The 17774-nt window shown below is 46.7% G+C and overlaps 1 protein-coding gene across 6 annotated transcripts in view; it reads right to left on the bottom strand.

The window, feature by feature from the left end:
- Nucleotides 1-16389, bottom strand: part of PHRF1 (PHD and ring finger domains 1) — a 35915-nt gene extending 19526 nt beyond the window's left edge. For 2 of the 6 annotated variants that reach the window (XM_082317796.1, XM_082317801.1), the window contains exons 1-6: nucleotides 16300-16389; nucleotides 10160-10274; nucleotides 9704-9826; nucleotides 7907-8139; nucleotides 7010-7093; nucleotides 5891-6012 (exon numbers count right to left, since the gene is read on the bottom strand). In XM_082317796.1, coding sequence (XP_082173922.1) covers nucleotides 5891-6012; nucleotides 7010-7093; nucleotides 7907-8139; nucleotides 9704-9826; nucleotides 10160-10250 — 653 coding nt within the window. In that variant the 5' untranslated portion in view covers nucleotides 10251-10274; nucleotides 16300-16389. Of the gene's footprint in view, nucleotides 1-5890; nucleotides 6013-7009; nucleotides 7094-7906; nucleotides 8140-9703; nucleotides 9827-10159; nucleotides 10312-16131; nucleotides 16204-16299 lie in introns of those variants that run through there. The other 4 variants (XM_082317797.1, XM_082317798.1, XM_082317799.1 and 1 more) reach the window with 4 other exon arrangements.
- Between the last annotated feature and the right edge of the window lie 1385 nt (nucleotides 16390-17774).

Raw genomic sequence — 17774 nt, 5'->3', positions numbered from 1 at the left:
TAAGAAGATGAAGTTGAAAAGTGAAGTTTACAATAAATCATTACTTTAAAACTAGAGTAGCAAAGTATTTTCCTTCTCTGGGAAAGAAGAGTTCGTTCTCCAACTGCCAGCTACCAGGAATGAGATCATTTCCCCAAAGTAGTATTCTGACAAGTTAATATTGTTAAGTTCATGCCAAAGTCATAACAAAAGTACTTGTAGCAAGAACTTCATTACATACTTTTCAAACTATCTCTGGGAGTTCTGAAGTCATGTTATGAGCCACTTGACAAGAAAAGACTTTCAGCCCTAAAACTTTGGACACTGAAGAACCTATTGCAACAGCTATCTAGAGTCCCCTGGATAGGGAAAGAACCTCATCACACAGAAAATCATCATAACAAAACTCAATGCCAGATCTTACAGAACGATAAGGTGGTACTTGTTTTACAAAAATACTCAGAGTAAATTGATTTTACTCACATTCATTCTCTCAGGCTCATTTACCTGCTGCCCAGCTCAGCAGGTGCGTCTTCTCTGTGACTACCCCACCTTCCCAGGTGCCCCTGCATAATAGGTACAAGGCTCCGCAAGTGGAACCAAACAATAACGAGGACGATGGTTCATCTAGCTTGGAGGCATTGCCGAGGTTAAGTCAGCCTACAACCTGAGTCAAAACTGCTTCCATAAATAAAAAAAAGACGGGTCATCGCCACAGGAGACTCCTTTCTGAAGGGAACAGAAGGCCCAATATGCAGACTGGACCCACTTCTTAGGGAAGTCTGCTGCCTTCCTGGGGCCCAGGTTAAAGATGTGAAGAGAAAGCTTCCTACCCTGGTATGGCCCTCAGATTATTATTCATTATTGATTTTTCATGTAGGCAGCAACGAAGTTGCAACAAGAAGTCTGAGGGCAATCAAGAGAGACTTCAGGGCCTTGGGACAACTGGTTAAAGAATCAGGAGCACAAGTAGTGTTCTCCTCTACCCTTCCAGTTGCAGGGAACGATGAGGGAAGAAAAAGGAAGAGCCAGCAGATCAATACCTGGCTCCGAGCCTGGTGTCACTAGCAGGATTTTGGGTTTTTTGATCATGGGTCAGTTTATGTGACACCAGGCCTACTGGCAACAGACAGGGACACTTCCCTCAAAGGGGGAAAAGGCTCTTTGCACAGGAGTTAGCAGGGCTCATTGAAGAGCTTTAAATTAGATTTGAAGGGGGAAAGGGATAAAACCAGGCTCACTAGAGATAAGCCTGGGGGCAGCACACCAATGTTTCAGAGACTATATGCTAGCGAGGTCCTTCGGTCTGCCATCTCAGTAGAAGCAGGGGATGGAGAGCCATGCATCAGCAATGATGCAAGGGTTACTGATGTGTTTTCTAACACAGAAGCACCCGAGAATGGTCACATACATAAGAATTAGAGCTTCTTCCCCCAAAAAGGTGATGGGATCAAGAGCCCAACTGAAGTGCACCTACACCAATGCATGCAGCATGGGCAACAAAGAGGGAGAAGCTGGAAGCCATTGTGCAGCAGGAAAACTATGACACAGTTGCCATCACGGAAACATGGTGGGATGACTTGTGCAACTGGAGTGCTGCAACAGATGGCTGTAAACTCTTCAGAAGGGATGGGCAAGGAAGGAGAGGTGGTGAGGTAGCCCTGTATGTTAGGGAGTGTTTTGATTGTCTAGAGCTTGAAGATGGTGATGAAAGGGTTGAATGTTTATGGGTAAGAATCAGGGGGAAGGCCAACAAGGCAGATAATCATGGTGGGAGACTGTCATAGACCACCCAACCAGGATGAAGAGGCAGACAAGCTGGCAGGGGAGAAGTCGGGCCTGGCTGAACAGAGAGCTTTGGCTGGAACTCAGGAATAAAAGAAGAGTTTATGACCTCTGGAAGAAGGGACAGGCAACTCAGGAGGACTACAAGGATGTCGTGAGGTTATGAAGGGAGAAGATTAGAAGGGCCAAAGCCCAACTAGAACTTAATCTGGCTACTGCCATAAAAGACAAAAAAAAAAGTTTCTACAAATACATTAGCAAGAAAAGGAGAGCTAAGGAGAATCTCCATCCTTTACTGGATGTCAAGGGAAACATAGTGACTAAGGATGAGGAAAAGGCTGAGGTACTTAATGCCTTCTTTGCCTCAGTCTTTAATAGTCAGACCAGTTGTTCTCAGGGTACCCAGCCCCCTGAGCTGGGAGACACGGACCGGGAGCAGAATAAAGCCCCCGTAATCCAAGGGGAAATGGTTAGTGACCTGCTACACCACTTAGACATGCATGAATCTATGGGGCCGGATGGGATCCACCCAAGGGTACTGAGGGAGCTGGCAGAGGAGCTCACCAAGACACTTTCCATCATTTGTCAGCAGTCCTGGCTAACTGGGGAGGTCCCAGTTGACTGGAGGTTAGCAGATGTGATGCCCACCTACAAGAAGTGCCAGAAGGAGGATCCGGGGAACTACAGGCCTGTCAGCCTGACCTCAGTGCCAGGGAAGGTCATGGAGCAGATCATCTTGAGTGCCATCATGCGGCATGTACAGGACAACCAGGGGATCAGGCCCAGTCAGCATGGGTTTATGAAGGGCAGGTCCTGCTTGACTAACCTGATCTCCTTCTATGACAAGGTGACCCACATAGTGGATGAGGGAAAGGCTGTGGATGTTGTCTACCTGGACTTCAGTAAAGCCTTTGACACCATTTCCCACAGCATTCTCCTGGAGAAAGTGGCTGCTCATGGCTTGGACGGGCATACTCTTCACTGCGTAAAAAACTGGCTAGATGGCCAGGCCCAAAGAGTTGTGGCGTTAATGGAGTTAAATCCAGGTGGTGGCTGGTCACAAGTGGTGTTCCCCAGGGCTCAGTATTGGGGCCAGATCTGTTTAATATCTTCATTGATGATCTGGATGAAGGGACTGAGTGCACCCTCAGTAAGTTTGCAGATGACACCAAGTTGGGTGAAAGTGTTGATCTACTAGAGCGTAGGAAGCCTCTACAGAGGGATCTGGAAAGGCTGGATCGATGGGCCAAGGCCAACTGTATGAGGTTCAACAAGGTTAAGCGTCAGGTCCTGTAGTTGGGTCACAACAACCCCATGCAATGCTACAGGCTTCGGGAGGAGCGGCTGGAGAACTGCTTGGTGGAAAAGGACCTGTGCGTGCTGCTCGACAGCCAGCTGAACATGAGCCAGCAGCGAGCCCGGGTTGCCAAGAAGGCCAATAGCATCCTGGCCTGTATGAGAAACAGTGTGGCCAGTAGGACTAAGGAAGTGATCGTCCTCTTGTACTTGGCACTGGTGAGGCTGCACCTCGAGTACTGTGTTCAGTTTTGGGCCCCTCACTACAAGAAGGACATGGAGGTGCTGGAGTGTGTCCAGAGAAGGGCAACCAAGCTGGTGAAGGGTCTAGAGAACGAGTCTTATGAGGAGCAGCTGAGGGAACTGGGGTTGTTTAGTCTGGAGAAAAGGAGGCTGAGGGGAGACCTTATTGCTCTCTACAACTACCTGAAAGGAGGTTGTAGCGACGTGGGTGTCAGTCTCCCAAGTAAGAAGTGATGAGAGGAAATGGCCTAAAGTTGTGCCAGGGGAGGTTTAGATTGGATATTAAGAAAAATTTCTTCACCGAAAGAGTTGTCAAGCACTGGAACAGGCTGCCCAGGGAAGTGGTTGAGTTCCCATCCCTGGAGGCATTTAAAAGACGGGTAGACGTGGTGCTCAGGGACATGGTTTAGTGGTAGACTTGGCAGTGCTAGGTTAACAGTTGGACTTGATGATCTTAAGGGTCTTTTCCAACCCAAATGATTCTATGATTCCATACTTGCACTCTTGTACTCACCCACTCACAAGCACAAAGACTCTATGTGCCCAAGCAGTCTGGCCAGGATTCTTTGTGTGCAACAGACACTGGCCATCAAGCCCTCAACACACCTCTCGGGCTCTGTGACTGGCAGTGAAGAACTGAATTCTGACTTCTTTCTTGTACCTTTAAGGAATGAATGGATGCTTTTGGGGACCTTCTGCCTCATTATTTTGTCTCAGTCCTCACAAACACTCTGGACACTTTTAAGACTCAGCTGGACAAGGTGCTGTGCCATCTCATCTAGACTGTGCTCTTGCCTAGAAAGGTTGGACCAGATGATCCTTGAGGTCCCTTCCAACCTGGTATTCTATGATTCTATGAAACAATAAGAAAAATGAGATCTATAAAATGAAGGAATTTTGGTCATGGATGTAGCCCTGTTCTTTATCTTCTTGACACCTGTCTCTATATCAGTGTTACTCTCTTCTTGCTACTTGGTAACCTGAACGAAGTCACAGATTAATGTGTCACGACATGAATGAAATTAACCCTTTTTCTACTGTTTGTTCAAGTGTCTAGGCATGCGCACTTTTGTATTCATACCAACCTTAATGCTATTGTTACGCAGTTCAGAAAGTTAGGTTGTCACATTCCAACAAGTCTTACCTGAAAATGGTTTCAACGGAAAAAGATTTGATTACTGAAACCATAACTTAAATTCATAAGATAATAGTATTATACTACACAGTTTAAACATTGCAGAAAGCCACGTCTAGCTAAAAGCAATGGAAAGACAGGATGACTCCACTGGCTTTAGAACTGTTGGCAAAAATAACTGACGAAATTTTCACTCCAGTGTCAAGTCAGACAGAGAATGTAGAGGAATAAAACTAGGATTTGAAGCAAGCTAGTGTACATTTTTCTAAAGTTAATCTCAGCCATGGAGAGCCAGTAAAGATGGCAAGTTCCTTCTTCAGGAAGTGCTTCCAGAAGTGCTAACTCTAGAAGTCAAGCATTTGTAAAGAACTTATTTTAGGAAAATAAGATAAAAATCAAAAACTGTATCAGACTGGGGGGAGAGGAGTGGGGAATCAGAGGAACTATTGAGAGACCACAAAGGAAAATCTGAAGCAATACCCGGACTTCAGATAAAGCTTATAAAAGTTCAGAAAGAACTGAAAGACTTGACTTCAGATAAGACCTATGAAACATTGGTTTTGGTTAAGTACTTTAAACTCAGTGTTCTGATGACATGCTTAACAACATTTATCATTCCTGATTTTGTCTCTTCTCCAGAAGGTGAATCAGTGTATATGGACACTACAGAACACAAAGACAGAACTAGACTTACCAGATGTCTAGTTAGCTTGCTAGAAGTAATTTTTGAAAGATTATTTTACATATTCATTACAAGCAAGTATCTCTCTTTGGTCAACAGGTAACTTTTGATATGATAAAGCTGACAATGACGCAAGACTGATTAAACAGTATAAGAGCTTTAAATTCTAGTAGAAGACTGTAGGCCCAAAGTTGTGTTCAAGTATCTTGATGCCTCTACTTAAACACTTATTTTATTAATCGGGGGGGGGGGGGGGGGGGGGGAATATGTCAGGCAGAGACAGAAGTAAGCAAGAGTAAGGAAATCATTTAATAGCTGTGGCTATAAAGAAAAGACCTCAAAATTTCACAAACCTGTGAATCTTAAGCACTTCTCCCGCACATCACTAATGCCCAGTCAGGTGGGACAAGTCACCCTCTCAAGGAGACATAAAGGATATAAGTTTTTTTAGCCTCCATGCACCCATATGTTGCATGGATGAGTACAGAACATCTTCATCACTTGAAGGCATGGTCACCTGTTTCAGTGGTCTGCAGCACTGACGTGTGCAGGACTCTCCACACAGATGCTGCTACATGACCAGAAAGAGATCCACCACATCATGGGGATGTCTGCACTATAAGCACATGGGTACAAGTCTGGGCACATGATGAGCCTGAAGAGAGCAGCAAGGGGCAGCCTACAGACCAGATAGTGCCTGTGGACCCGACACTGGCCAGCCCTGCAGTGCCATATCACGCAGGTGCTACATTCATTTCAACCTTTCTTACCCTGCATCACAGCCATCACACAGCAGCAGGCGATCCTCATGGTCACTTCTGCCACACACCTCACAGAAGGTTGGATCATCCTCTCCATCATTACCCTGAGTTTTCGTGTTCTCAACAGGAATCTACATAAAAGAGGGATTCACATTTTATGCAGAATGTGGCACTTTTTAAAATCCATCGACACATTAACAGTACTCGCAGCAAAATCTAAAAGCGAATGAACCAAAATGGCTGTTACAACCAGAACCTTCATTTAGTTTGTTCAACACATGTAGGGCATGATCAAATGCTTGAAAATATCTACTGAACTTGTGTACTGTCAGACACCAACAACTATAGAAAACTGCATTTTAAGAACAGGCGAAAGCAAAATTCCCAAATAAGATCAAAAGTAGTCAAACAAAAAAAAAAAAAACCAAAAACAAGACAAAAGAGAGCAAGCTTAGCTTTCCCCCCACCAAACATAAGATTTAAATGTTAATTGGCGCTTCTGTTAAAATGCAAACATTTAATAATAAACCATCAGTTTATGAAAACAGAGCATCAAACTCGTAAATGTCCCCTAAAAACCAACATGTTTCTGATATTAATAAAGAGCAATGACAGCTCTTCAATATTTTTTTGAGAGAGAAAAAGGCACAGGCTGAGTGTGCTAGTAAAAAGCTCTACTATTGCCTTGTGTCTCTCTCCCCTTACAAACCCAACTGTTACACAGTATAGCTGGTAGCAAGACAAAAGGAAGAGATCATGTATAACCCAGATTATTCCTATTCGTATTATAACAGCACTTGCAGTATGTAGGGCATTTTCCCCATGTGGACAGGCTTATCAAGGCAGAACAGCTTAGAGTCAAATGTCCATTATGCAAAAGAGGCAGTTAAGAAAACCACCCTTTTTGCCATCAGAAACAACGCCACACTTCAATCCACACACAATACTGCAGGAAACATGGTTAAGGAGGAAGAAAAACAGTAACAGTTCCTTAAAAGGCAATCTCAAAATAGGACAGAAATAATTCATCCAGATACCAAATACCAGATAAACACGCCAGAAGTGTGAACCATTGAACAGCTATTTTGTGGCAATTGGCCTTGTTGTTTGCTACAGTAGAAAGCTTACCTTTTTTAAGATTTTACCACCAAAATGTGCCCGAATGCTAATGTACTTAAAGAGGATTCGATCCACTGGACAGGAGTTTGCATTCTAGAAAGAAAAAAAAAAAATTTCCCCATACAGTTAATAAGCACATGTCTTGATTCAATTTTTTAAAAAGGAAATCTTCAATTTTTAATGTAATAAGCCAAAGCAACATCAAAGTTCTTCCAAACATTGCCTTGAAATAGTGCTCATGTTTTAGGGCATTTTCTTTCTTTTGGACGAATGAGCAACCGGAAATGGCTTACAAATACATTCAGTAAGAGTGATTTTTTTTTTTTTTTTAAATTTAATTACCACTGGTACTGCTCCATGCACAGTAAGTTTTGTTGTAATTCTCACCCTGGATTATGATTATGGGAACTACACAGGCAGCAAGGAACTCTGACTGAAAACTGAATTCAGAGCAAACTGCTGACTTAGTCAGTATTCTTTTATATCTTTTCTATGTTTAAACGTTCACTGTTGCAACAGACCTCCATCCAACAGCCACAACACAGAATTCAACAAGAGATAAAGACAGATATACAGAGAAATACACACACACACAGAAAAACCAGTATTACTGGTGTCTTGACTTGAAAAAAAGAATTTTAGATGCTTAGAAACACACTTGCTTATCACATTACGGCTTTCAGAGAACACAACAGATCAGGATGGGTACAAGAAAAAGAGATCCACACTTCACAAACATGAATCCTGCCAAACAGAGAAGTAAACCAAGTCTATGTAAAAAAAGCTTAAGAAAGAAAATATAAATATTACAGCGTTTTGTTCTCACTACAGCAGAACAGCATGATCAGAGGGGAAAGTGCCGAGCACACCAGAAGGCCACAAGATATCAGGGACAAAACAGCTCACCTTAGACCACTCCACGATGCAGTCCAAGCAGAAGTAATGGGAACAGTTCTCAGGAGTCCCAACAGCCTGATCCCTAAACGTGTTGAGGCAAATGGGGCAGTTTTCGCCATCCTCATCAGAGGAAATGCTCGCTCCGTTTATGTGTGGCTCTAGTTTCAGAGAATCAGTCATTCTCTCCACAGTGGCCTCAGTTTCTTCCTCTTCTTCCTCCTCTTCATCATCATCTTCACAATCTTAAAAAGTGAGAGAAGAAAAACAACTCTCCTGTGCTGTAGGGCTTCAGCAGCAAGGGCAGAGGGGGTGGGCAGGATGGGGTACCAGTCCGCAGAAAACTCCAAGTAAGCTTATTTTATGGGGCTGCAAGGGCAAAGCACAATCTCCCCAGTTTGAGGCAATAATTTTTGCTGTTTTCTTTTTTCCTAAATCCCTTCACTAAAAAGCAATGGATTACTCTGGCAAAAAATAAAGCCTGATAACGTGACTAGTCTTGCAAGAGATTAAAAGGACAGACAGCAGAAAAACAACAGATTATCAAAATGAGAGTAGGATATGTCAGGCTACCACTGAACACTGAAGTTATAAAATAAAATTATAGTAAAGTTATCATGTATCCAACTATTTTTTTTTTTAAATAGACATTCCAGAGGACAAGAAGCAGCAATACACTCACCTGCAGAAGAACAGATTAAAGATTTCACCAGTAAATAATGATTTTGAAAGTCAAGGGATCTGGGTGCCTAGCTGGAGACTGCTTAAAGAAGCTTGGGTTTAAGTAAAATTAATTTTAGACACTCAGCACACATTATTGAAAGGTGATTTTATTTTTAGTACAAAACGCAGAGACGTGTGTTAGTCTTTCCCTAAAATCTGCAAATTAAGCTGACATTTTCAAGAAGTAGTGAAAAGTTACCTAAAAAACACTCTCACTTATTTTGTTGGGTTTTGTTTGTTTTTTGTTTTGTGTGTTTTTAGGTTTTTTTTGGGAGGGGGCTGTTGTTGTTTTGGGTTTTGGTTTTTGTTTTTGTTTTTTTTTTAATAATGAAAATGGGGCCCTTGTCTTTTGTCTTTTCTATTGAATTCTCCTGTCCAGACACAGCAGACAATACTCTAAATGCTGGATTCATTAAGCTTTTTGGCATCTGGCATCAACTTTTTAGTCTGTGTTCAAATCAATCTAACTAGTAACTTGGAAAATTGTGCTCTTGCATTCCCAACAAGCTTTAAGATGTGATAAAAAACTCTATTTTTGCCTATCTAAATAATAATTTGAGTGCAGCAGTTCCAGAAGTACATGCATCTACAGAGTACATTTTCAGTAAAATTAACAAATCCAAGTAAGATCCACACTCCTTTTTCAAACAAAAAGTCTTCTTCCCTCCTCCCTAGACTTAACAGCAATAGTAATTTATTTCCAAAACTCCCCATCACAACATTCACTTTAGAGCCCCATGCCAAAGCAAACAAACAAACACGCTTTTCATAAATGAAAAATTAGCATGAGACATTGCTGCAATTTTGACTTTTTTTCTGCTCATGCTGGGGCAGAGTTCACTCCTACTGACTATACCTACAACAGTTTGGCTAGTGGATAGTCTTCAAACATACACATGCTTTAAAAAGTTAGAAATTAGGGATTATTAGTTGTTTGTTTATTACTGTAGGATTTGGGCATCAGCCTGACACAGCAGCATCTGTGGATTTACATTTCATGGTTAATTTCTGGAGAAAAAGCTTTCATCCCGCTCTTCCTCCAATTGTTAAAAAAAAATGCCTGTTAACACACATTACCAGACCTACCTTCTAGTTCTTCATCTTCACTTTCTTCCTTGTCCTCCTCACCTCCCTCTTCCTCAGTGTCATCTTCTTCCTCCTCACTGCCGGTATCATCTTCTGAATCACAGCTATTCCCACCATTGCTTTCTTAAAAAGAAAGGAGAAGAAGAGAGGAAATACCTATTTGATGCAGACAGACAGGCAGAACAGTGAAGGACACACCAGAACTCCTGCTTGGGATGTTATATGTGAAGTGAAAACCCAGATTTCCTCAGTGGTATCAAAGCTGCCTGTTCTGAGAAACTCAAGGGAAGCATGCCAGCAGTTTGAGATACAGAATTTAGGAAGCAAACAAAAAAAATTCTCAAGGAAAAAGAAAGAAGTGGTCACAAATATATCTTTACTTCTCTTTGGAGGTTAAACCAATAGGTTCTCCAATCTATAACTATAAATGTGCCCATGCAGAGAGGCTGTATTTACCTGTTTCACTGAGGAGCGCGAGACTCTGTCTTTTGCCCTTGCCTAGTGCAGCATTCTTGTTTATCAGTTCATCCTGGCTGTCATCATCCATGGCAGGACATTGGGAATCCGCTCCCTGCAAGAAGGCAGACTTCAGCGAGGCAGTGCACCACCTATGCAAGCAGAGCAGGCGTCAGCCCAGCAAAGAGCATCCGATGCATCTGCGGAGACGTGAACGGTAGAAGGAACATCGCTCTACAGCAAAGGCTCCTCACACCATTGATTGGTTTTCCAAGTTTCAAGTCAGAGGTGGCTACAGGGAGGCAGTTATCGTTACATGAAGTTTCACATCCCTGCTGAGCTAGACGAAACCAGCTGCTTGTGAAACTCAGTTTAGGTGAAAGACTCAGCTTTATCTTGGGCTCCTGGACGACGGAAAAAGGTATAACCAGAACTCCCCACTGAAAACAGGAATAGAAAACCTGCAAACACCAAAACCATCCTGTGGACTAGCAACAAAAGGTAAAACTGAAAGGGACCAGAGGCGCTTTGAACAAGGCCTAACAGGATGACAATATGTGTTTTAAATCAAAATACTCTATCTTGCTCAATTGAAAACAAACAAGAAGAAAGATTACGTGATTTAGGTCTTTTTAAAGAAAGGCCTTTTCACAGCTCTGTCATGAAATAGAGAAGTCTCAGACCTCACAACCATTATTCCACAGAAAGGAGGAGACTTGATTTGGTGCATATTAATGCAATCACATTAATTGCTGGCATTGGTACAGACTGGCAATAAAACTGACAGATGCTGAAAGATGTCTCATGATCCAAATTCATAATGACATTCAAACCAGAGCTTTTAATATATAACGCTACAAAGCATTAAGACAGACAGATCCCTGCAAGCTTCTATAAGCAAGTCATGGGAAAATATAATTGACACTTATAAAGCTGGATATCGTATCTCAATATAAAAAAAAAATTAGATTCTTCTACAAGTGTGGCAAAGAAGTTTCAATCGTGTGCTCTTCTCCCCCTCTCCCTGCTCCACATTACGTATCTGGCATATTAAGAGAATTTTTGGAACAAAACAGTACATTTTATTCAAGTACTCTTGATGCGTATCTTTACTTGCACACTCCCTTTTTGAGCCACGTAGCACAGCTCTGCACTTAAAAGCCTTAAAAATGTAGGCTTCCCTAAACCAGACTAAACTGCAAATGGAGTCTTCAATGCTCGGGGGGGGGGGGGGGGGGGGCTGAAAAGAAAAAAGATCAAGCTTCAACACAACCAAGTTCTTGGAAAAGATTTCTCCTGAAATCTTCAGTAAGAATCTCGCCTAAATGTTTAAACTTTTAGCTAAATTTGTGGCTGTTAACAGGAGTGTGTTTAAAAACAATTTCTGTTGGCTGAAAACACGCAGACTCATCAAAAGCCAGTCACTCCGTGATGTAACTGAATAGGAAGAAACACTAGGAATTTTTCAAGTTTCAGCAGTGCGTACGTATGAATTATTCAAACTGAAACTCAATTATATAATATCCTCCCAAAAGCTGTTAGCCCCAGCAACACAAAATTCCTGGTGACGTTACAGCCAGGATACATACGGGCAGCGACTGGCAGCACCACTCCCGTAGCAGGGCAGCGGCAGGCATATTTGTTATGTAGGTAGCAGGAATGTACGTAGCGTATTTCGATTTTACACAGATCCTCTGCCTGTATCGCTTCTCCATTGGCAGGTTGTGGGAATAGAGCAGGTTCCTGCTGACCCATTACTGCCACGTCCAGCCAGCTACAGCACTCCCAAGCTGTAGATGAAGATGATGGAGGCCAACCAAAACCACCATGGGGATAAAACCATGGATAAGCCCCCACTTTGCTACCACAAAGACCTTCATTCCCCTGCTCCGTAGTTCTCCTTAAAGCAAAGCAATAAGCACAGTGAGGAAAGGGTCTTTTTATTTTTAAAAGTGATTCCCACAAACCACAGTTCTGACCAACATATACTTAACTACATTTTCAAACAGCATGCATTTCTTCACTGCTGTGGAATAAAACAACTACCCATGTTATTTTCGCCCTGCTACCCCATAGAAAGATATCCTTTAAGCACAGAGGCAAACAAATCAGCACTTGTGACTTGACAATCTAAACTGACATATTTATGCTGCAAATGCAAGCTTGTACTTTGCTCGGAGGCAAAACTCAGAGTTAAGGAAAATCTGGTATTGCAGCAAACAATCAAGTCTTCAATTCTTGTCAGTAAAAAAAGTCTGCTTTGTGGAGAGCTGGGAATAGACAAGGAAGGAGAAACCAAGCGAGATGAAATGAATTTGAGACTTTAAGCACATCACAAACCTTACTTTACAATCTTTTCCAAACTGGGCAGCTGCTCTTAAGGAAAAAAGAAGGAAACCAAAGTTGACTATACACCTAATACGAGAGCTTATTCTCCTATTTTTTAAGAACAATAAGCAGCATTTCCAAGTTTTTTTCTTATGGGAGACATTTCAAACAAATTACCACTGTGAAACACAAACACATTCATGATACACTTCAGGGAGCTCACCCACCTGTGCAAAAGTCCAGCTTTTGTTCCAGCACCTCCCACATCAGAATTTTTCTAATCCCCCCAAGCTGGAACCAGCAGATACAAAATAGATAGGAAACATTTTTATTATTATTATGTAAACCAAGAAGTTTGGTTAAGAAGGAGATTGTAGTCATTGCTTTGAGGTAAGACTTAACTATGCACTTCTGTTAACATAAAAGCCCAGACTGCTAAAAAGCAATCGGTTATCCCTGAAGGCCGTTCAACTGAGGCAACTACAGCTGCTTTCAGTTTTGGGGTGCCAAGGACGTGCCCTCACCGGTGTACCCCACCACCGGCTGCTTGCTCACTTGGAAAATCCCGTGGTGTGCAGTACTCTGCACACAGGCCTCCAGCAGTGGAGGCTCTCGCATCTGCTGATGCTCTCTTCTGCATCCCACTTCAAAGACTCTATTCAGAGTAATTTAGGATGTGTCCCCAGCAGGTAGCTTGTGATCACAGATGCAGGGTAACCTGGCCAGAGATCCCTTGTCTTTGGACTCAATACCACTAACGCAAGGCATCGCCGCTTACAGCAAAACCCATTTCAATTCCCTGAGCAGGTGCGTCGTTTGCACATTTGCAGTCTGCGCACAACATATCCAGTATTTGAATTACACGTTACACACTAGGTCTGCTAAAGGCAGACACCGTACTCCTCCTTAACATCCCTGTTTTCAAATTCACAGTCAGAAGAACCTTACTCTCATTTAGAAGAAACTTTATTTTAATAAAACATTAAACCGCAAAAACGATGAGTGTGTGGCAGGTGTTTGATCACTTTATGTGCACCAGCACCCACTAGGACCAAGTCGGGTTTGCACCGAGTGCTGTGTGCCTACCGCAGCATGGGCTCTGCTGCAGTATAAATCGTAAGCCCAGGCTTTGCTATTAAGACAGATTACATTTTTACGTCAAGCTGCCTTAAGTCATTTTAATTGTACATTCAAATGGCAATTACAAATACTTTCTTCAAGCCATATTAGCAACAGGGTTTTCTGTTGCCTTTAAGAACAGAGAAGATTAAGTGTTTCCACCAGAACAAGTGTTTATCAAACAAGCACTTCAGTAAACATTTACTTTTTTGAAGTAAGATCCTTATGCATTACCACAAATCAGTATTTTAATGTACTTTGAGTATGTTCCAGCCAAAAGGCAAGTGCAGGTTTCTAACCATCAAAGGAGCCACGGTCTGCAAAACACACTCAAGCTCCATCTCATTCTGACACGAAGCCGGCAGAGCCACCTACAACAGCGAGCAGCTCTTCCAGCCGTACGCACCTTCCTTTCTAGCACCAACCCATTTCCTCCATCACCAACTTCTTTCAGCAGTTTCTAGTTTTTAGAAACAGAAAAGCTACTAGACAAGGCATTTATGTTAATCTGCTTGGGTAACGTTCGGCAAATACACAGGCAAAGAAAACAAGTCAGCTGGATTTTCTCACAGGGTGGTTTTGAATGCTGATCTAATTTCATGGGCAATTATTGAACAGTCATGTTCTAAAGAGCACTTATAACTAAATTTAAGTCTACGAAATATTCAAATACATGAGCTTTCAGTTCTCGTTGGCACATCTGCTTTATTTGTTGGTCTGTTGTTTTTTTTGGTTTGGTTTGGTTCCCCCCCCAACTCAACCGAATGATTCAGTTCCCTCTGGAAAACCAATGTCACACATCAGAAAGCATTCGGCTTTGTTTCCAATTTCATATGCTACACTGAAAGAAAGGAGTTGTAAAAATCATGGTTGTACCCAGTTGGAAAACATCTGGATATGCTGTGACTAATATCTGCCACCACCACATTCCAAAGGCAAAAGTAAGAAGAACTAGGCAGGGAAAGTATTCAGATTAACAAGAGACTCCTACAGCATAGGGCCTCGCAGTGCCAATCTAGCCTGCACAGGGAGCTTTAAAAAAGCCCTCTAAATCTAAATTTAGATCCAACTCCCCCCTGTTTAAGTTATGAAAAGATTAACTCTTAAATGCCACTACCAGAACTGCCCATGAAACGATTTAAATAATGAAAGTGCCTAAGAACCTAACAGATAAGACACAGAAAATTAATCCAGGGGTACGTAAGGAAGCGTTTATCTTTCCCCCACTCTGGCCCTGCCCTAAACTTAGCCACTCTAAATTCCAGGACCAAAACTGTCCACCAAAGCTTCCCCAGGAGCTGACACTGCACTCTTCAGGGAGTTTGTAAGGCAAACAAAGCAACGCACATGGGCTTTGTGAAAGCACTTTTGAAGTGCGGCATCCTACCCAGAGGAGCAGCTGGGCGTTTTGTACCTCTGTATTCCAAGCAGCAGCCAAGCTCTATGCAATTCCCAGCCTGCAATTCCCTGAAGCCACTGGCTCCATTTCCAGCTGTCAATCAAACACTCTCCAACACTGCACATCCTCCTCTTTCTTAACAGGCTTCTTTTCTTAGAAAGAGCCACCCTTACTAGTGAGTTCCCTTTCAGCATCAGTCTTTCACACCATTCCCATCTTTAATTACAGCTTCCCCTGCTGTTTATGGGCATGGCTGGAAAAAAAAAGAAAAACAAAACAAAACCAAAACCACCCACACCCTCCTGCACTTTTTTTTTTTTTTTTTTTGGTGCAGAGCCATAACAAAAGGTACCAAGACCTAGTGACCTTCAAGAAAGGAAATAACACAGCGAACACCTCTGCAACACATCAGCAATACATCCACGCAACAACAACCAGCAGAAAAAACAGTAACTAAAGCTAGAAAAAGCACACCCACCCCACCGTTACTGGGCACCCAACGAAGGGGGCACCAGTTACACAACTTAAAAACTTGTCAGTAAGCGCAGGTCCCTCAAGGCAAAGCTTTTAAGCCTAAACACGCTTTTGCAATACGCTAACGTGCATTAAACAAACGCTTGCACGAAAACCTCACTTCCACTTGTCAGCCGAGAGACCCACCGACTTCCCTGTAGAAGGCTGAAGTAGCTTCCAACTTGTTCAAACGCGCTCACACGTGCACCACAAACAACGGGAAGGGGCGCGGGGAGCGGGGGCGCGGGGAGGGGGTGACACGCCAGAGACATTTCGGTTTACTCAGTGAATCTTTGCAGCAGCAAAGGAAGCCGCCGGCTCCCCGGCCCGGGTCGCCTCCCCGTCCGGGGCCGCCGCCGCGCAGGTCCTCCCCGCGCAGCGAGACGCCTCCGCCGCCTGCTCGGCCCCTGTACAACCCGCGGGACCGCTTCCACGGGAAACCCGGCTGCGGGCAGCCCGGAGCGCACGGCGGGAGGCGGCCGGGCCGGGGGCGGCCCCCCGCAGCGGCGCCGCTCAGCCGCATCTCCCGACGGCCGCCAGGCAGCTGCCGCCAGCCGCTGCTCCAAGAATCAATCAATCTTACAGGAACGCGATTAGATAAACACCAACGAACCCGAGGGCGGCGGGGCAGTTTCCCTCCGGAGCTGGCAGCCCGCCGCGGCGGGCGACGGCCGTTCCGCGCAACTCCGGCCCGCGGCCCGGCGCCGCCGCCACCGCCCCCCCGGCCCAGCCGCCGCCCCCGCCGCCCAAGCGGGCCCCGGCCGCCGCCCCGAGCACTCACGCGAGGAGCGGGCCCCGGCGCTCACATACCCGGGCCGGGCCGGCGTAACGGGCTGCACGGCCGGAAGCCCCCTCGCCCCGGAAGTGTTGCGGGAGCACTTCCGGGTCACGGCCGTGCCGGCGCCAGCGGCCGCGGGACCGAACCACTCCTCGCGCGCGCGGCAGGGGGGTGGGAAAGGAGCGCGGCGGCGGGGTGAACCATTCGGGGGAGAGGGGAGACGGCCGCGGGACTGAGCCATTGGCGGGGGGGTGCGCCGGGCCGCGGGGGGGCGGGGCCGCCCCGCCCCGAGGGGAGGGAGCTGCGGCCCCGCGGGCGGCGCCGGGCCGGGGCCCTGCGGGGGCGGCGCCGGCCCCCGCCCCGGCCGCTCCCGGTTGCCCCACGGGAGCAGGGCCGGCAGGGGCGTCCCCGCCGCCATCCCCGGGGGGGGTCGCTGTCCCTTCGGCCGGTGTCCCCGAACGCCGGGGGCGGCGCAGAGGCCACCGAGGCTGCGAGGCCTGCGGGGGGGCTGCCTCCGCCCCGGGATGGGTCACCCCCTCACGGCGCTCGGGCCCCTCACCCCGGGCGGCGGCGGCGGCTCGGGGCGCGGGCTGGGCCGCCGCAGGGCGGGCGGGCGGCCGGGGCTTTCCCCGCCGCCGGGGCGGCGCGGCCGGGCCCGGCGCACGCTGCTCGGAGAGGGCGCGGTGCCGCCTGGGGGGCAGGGGTCGGGCCTGAACGCCGCCGCCAGGCGACGCGGACCGCGGCTGGCCTCGTTCCCGCTGACTACGCGTGGCGGAGCCCGGCCAGGCGCTCCCGTTCCTGGGGGCGATGGCAGGCACGTAGCGGGGGAAGGGCCGTTCCCTCGCAGCGCCGTCGGCCGCCCTGTCCCGCCCAGGCCCGGCTGCCGGCCGGGGAGGGGGCGCGGCCCCGTCTGGGCGCGTCGGCGGACGTGACCGGGCGCTGCGGAGCGCGTCCCCGCAGACGCTCGGGTCGCTGTCGGCCGGGGGCCGGGGGGAGGAAGCCAGGCCCTTTTCCTGGAAGCGCAGAGCGGAGCAAAGCCCGCGCCAGCCTCGCTGCTGCCGGCCCGCCCGGGGCTTCGGGAGAGGGACGCAGCGGGGGGGCCGGGGTGAAGCTTTCCGCAAGCCCGCGGCCACGAAACACGGAGCGCCTCGTGTTGGAAGAGGCGCGATCTGCGCTGTCCAGGGGCAGCTTTTTAATTGCACGTTAATTAGCACGGCGTTTGCCGGTGCCCGGGGGCAGGACGGGGGCGCGTTCCCCCTTTCGGCGGCTCCCGGTCGCCGCACGGCCGCGGGGGCTGAAGGCCAGCGGGGCACAAGGGGAAGCGCTGCAGGGCTGGGGTACGCGGGGGCTCTCCCCGGGGCGGCACCGGCCTCGTCAATAGGAAATTTCACCCGGAGGTGAAGGGCCGAGCCGCCAGCTCGGTCGGAGCTGGAGCGGGCGCAGGGCCGCGGGCAGCACCACCGGCCAGCGTTGCTGCG

Source organism: Platalea leucorodia (assembly GCF_965183815.1).
Source record: "Platalea leucorodia genome assembly, chromosome: 7".
Lineage (NCBI taxonomy): Eukaryota > Metazoa > Chordata > Aves > Pelecaniformes > Threskiornithidae > Platalea > Platalea leucorodia.
The sequence above is the reverse complement of the archived record's forward strand: the minus strand, read 5'-3'. Positions and strand labels throughout refer to the sequence as shown.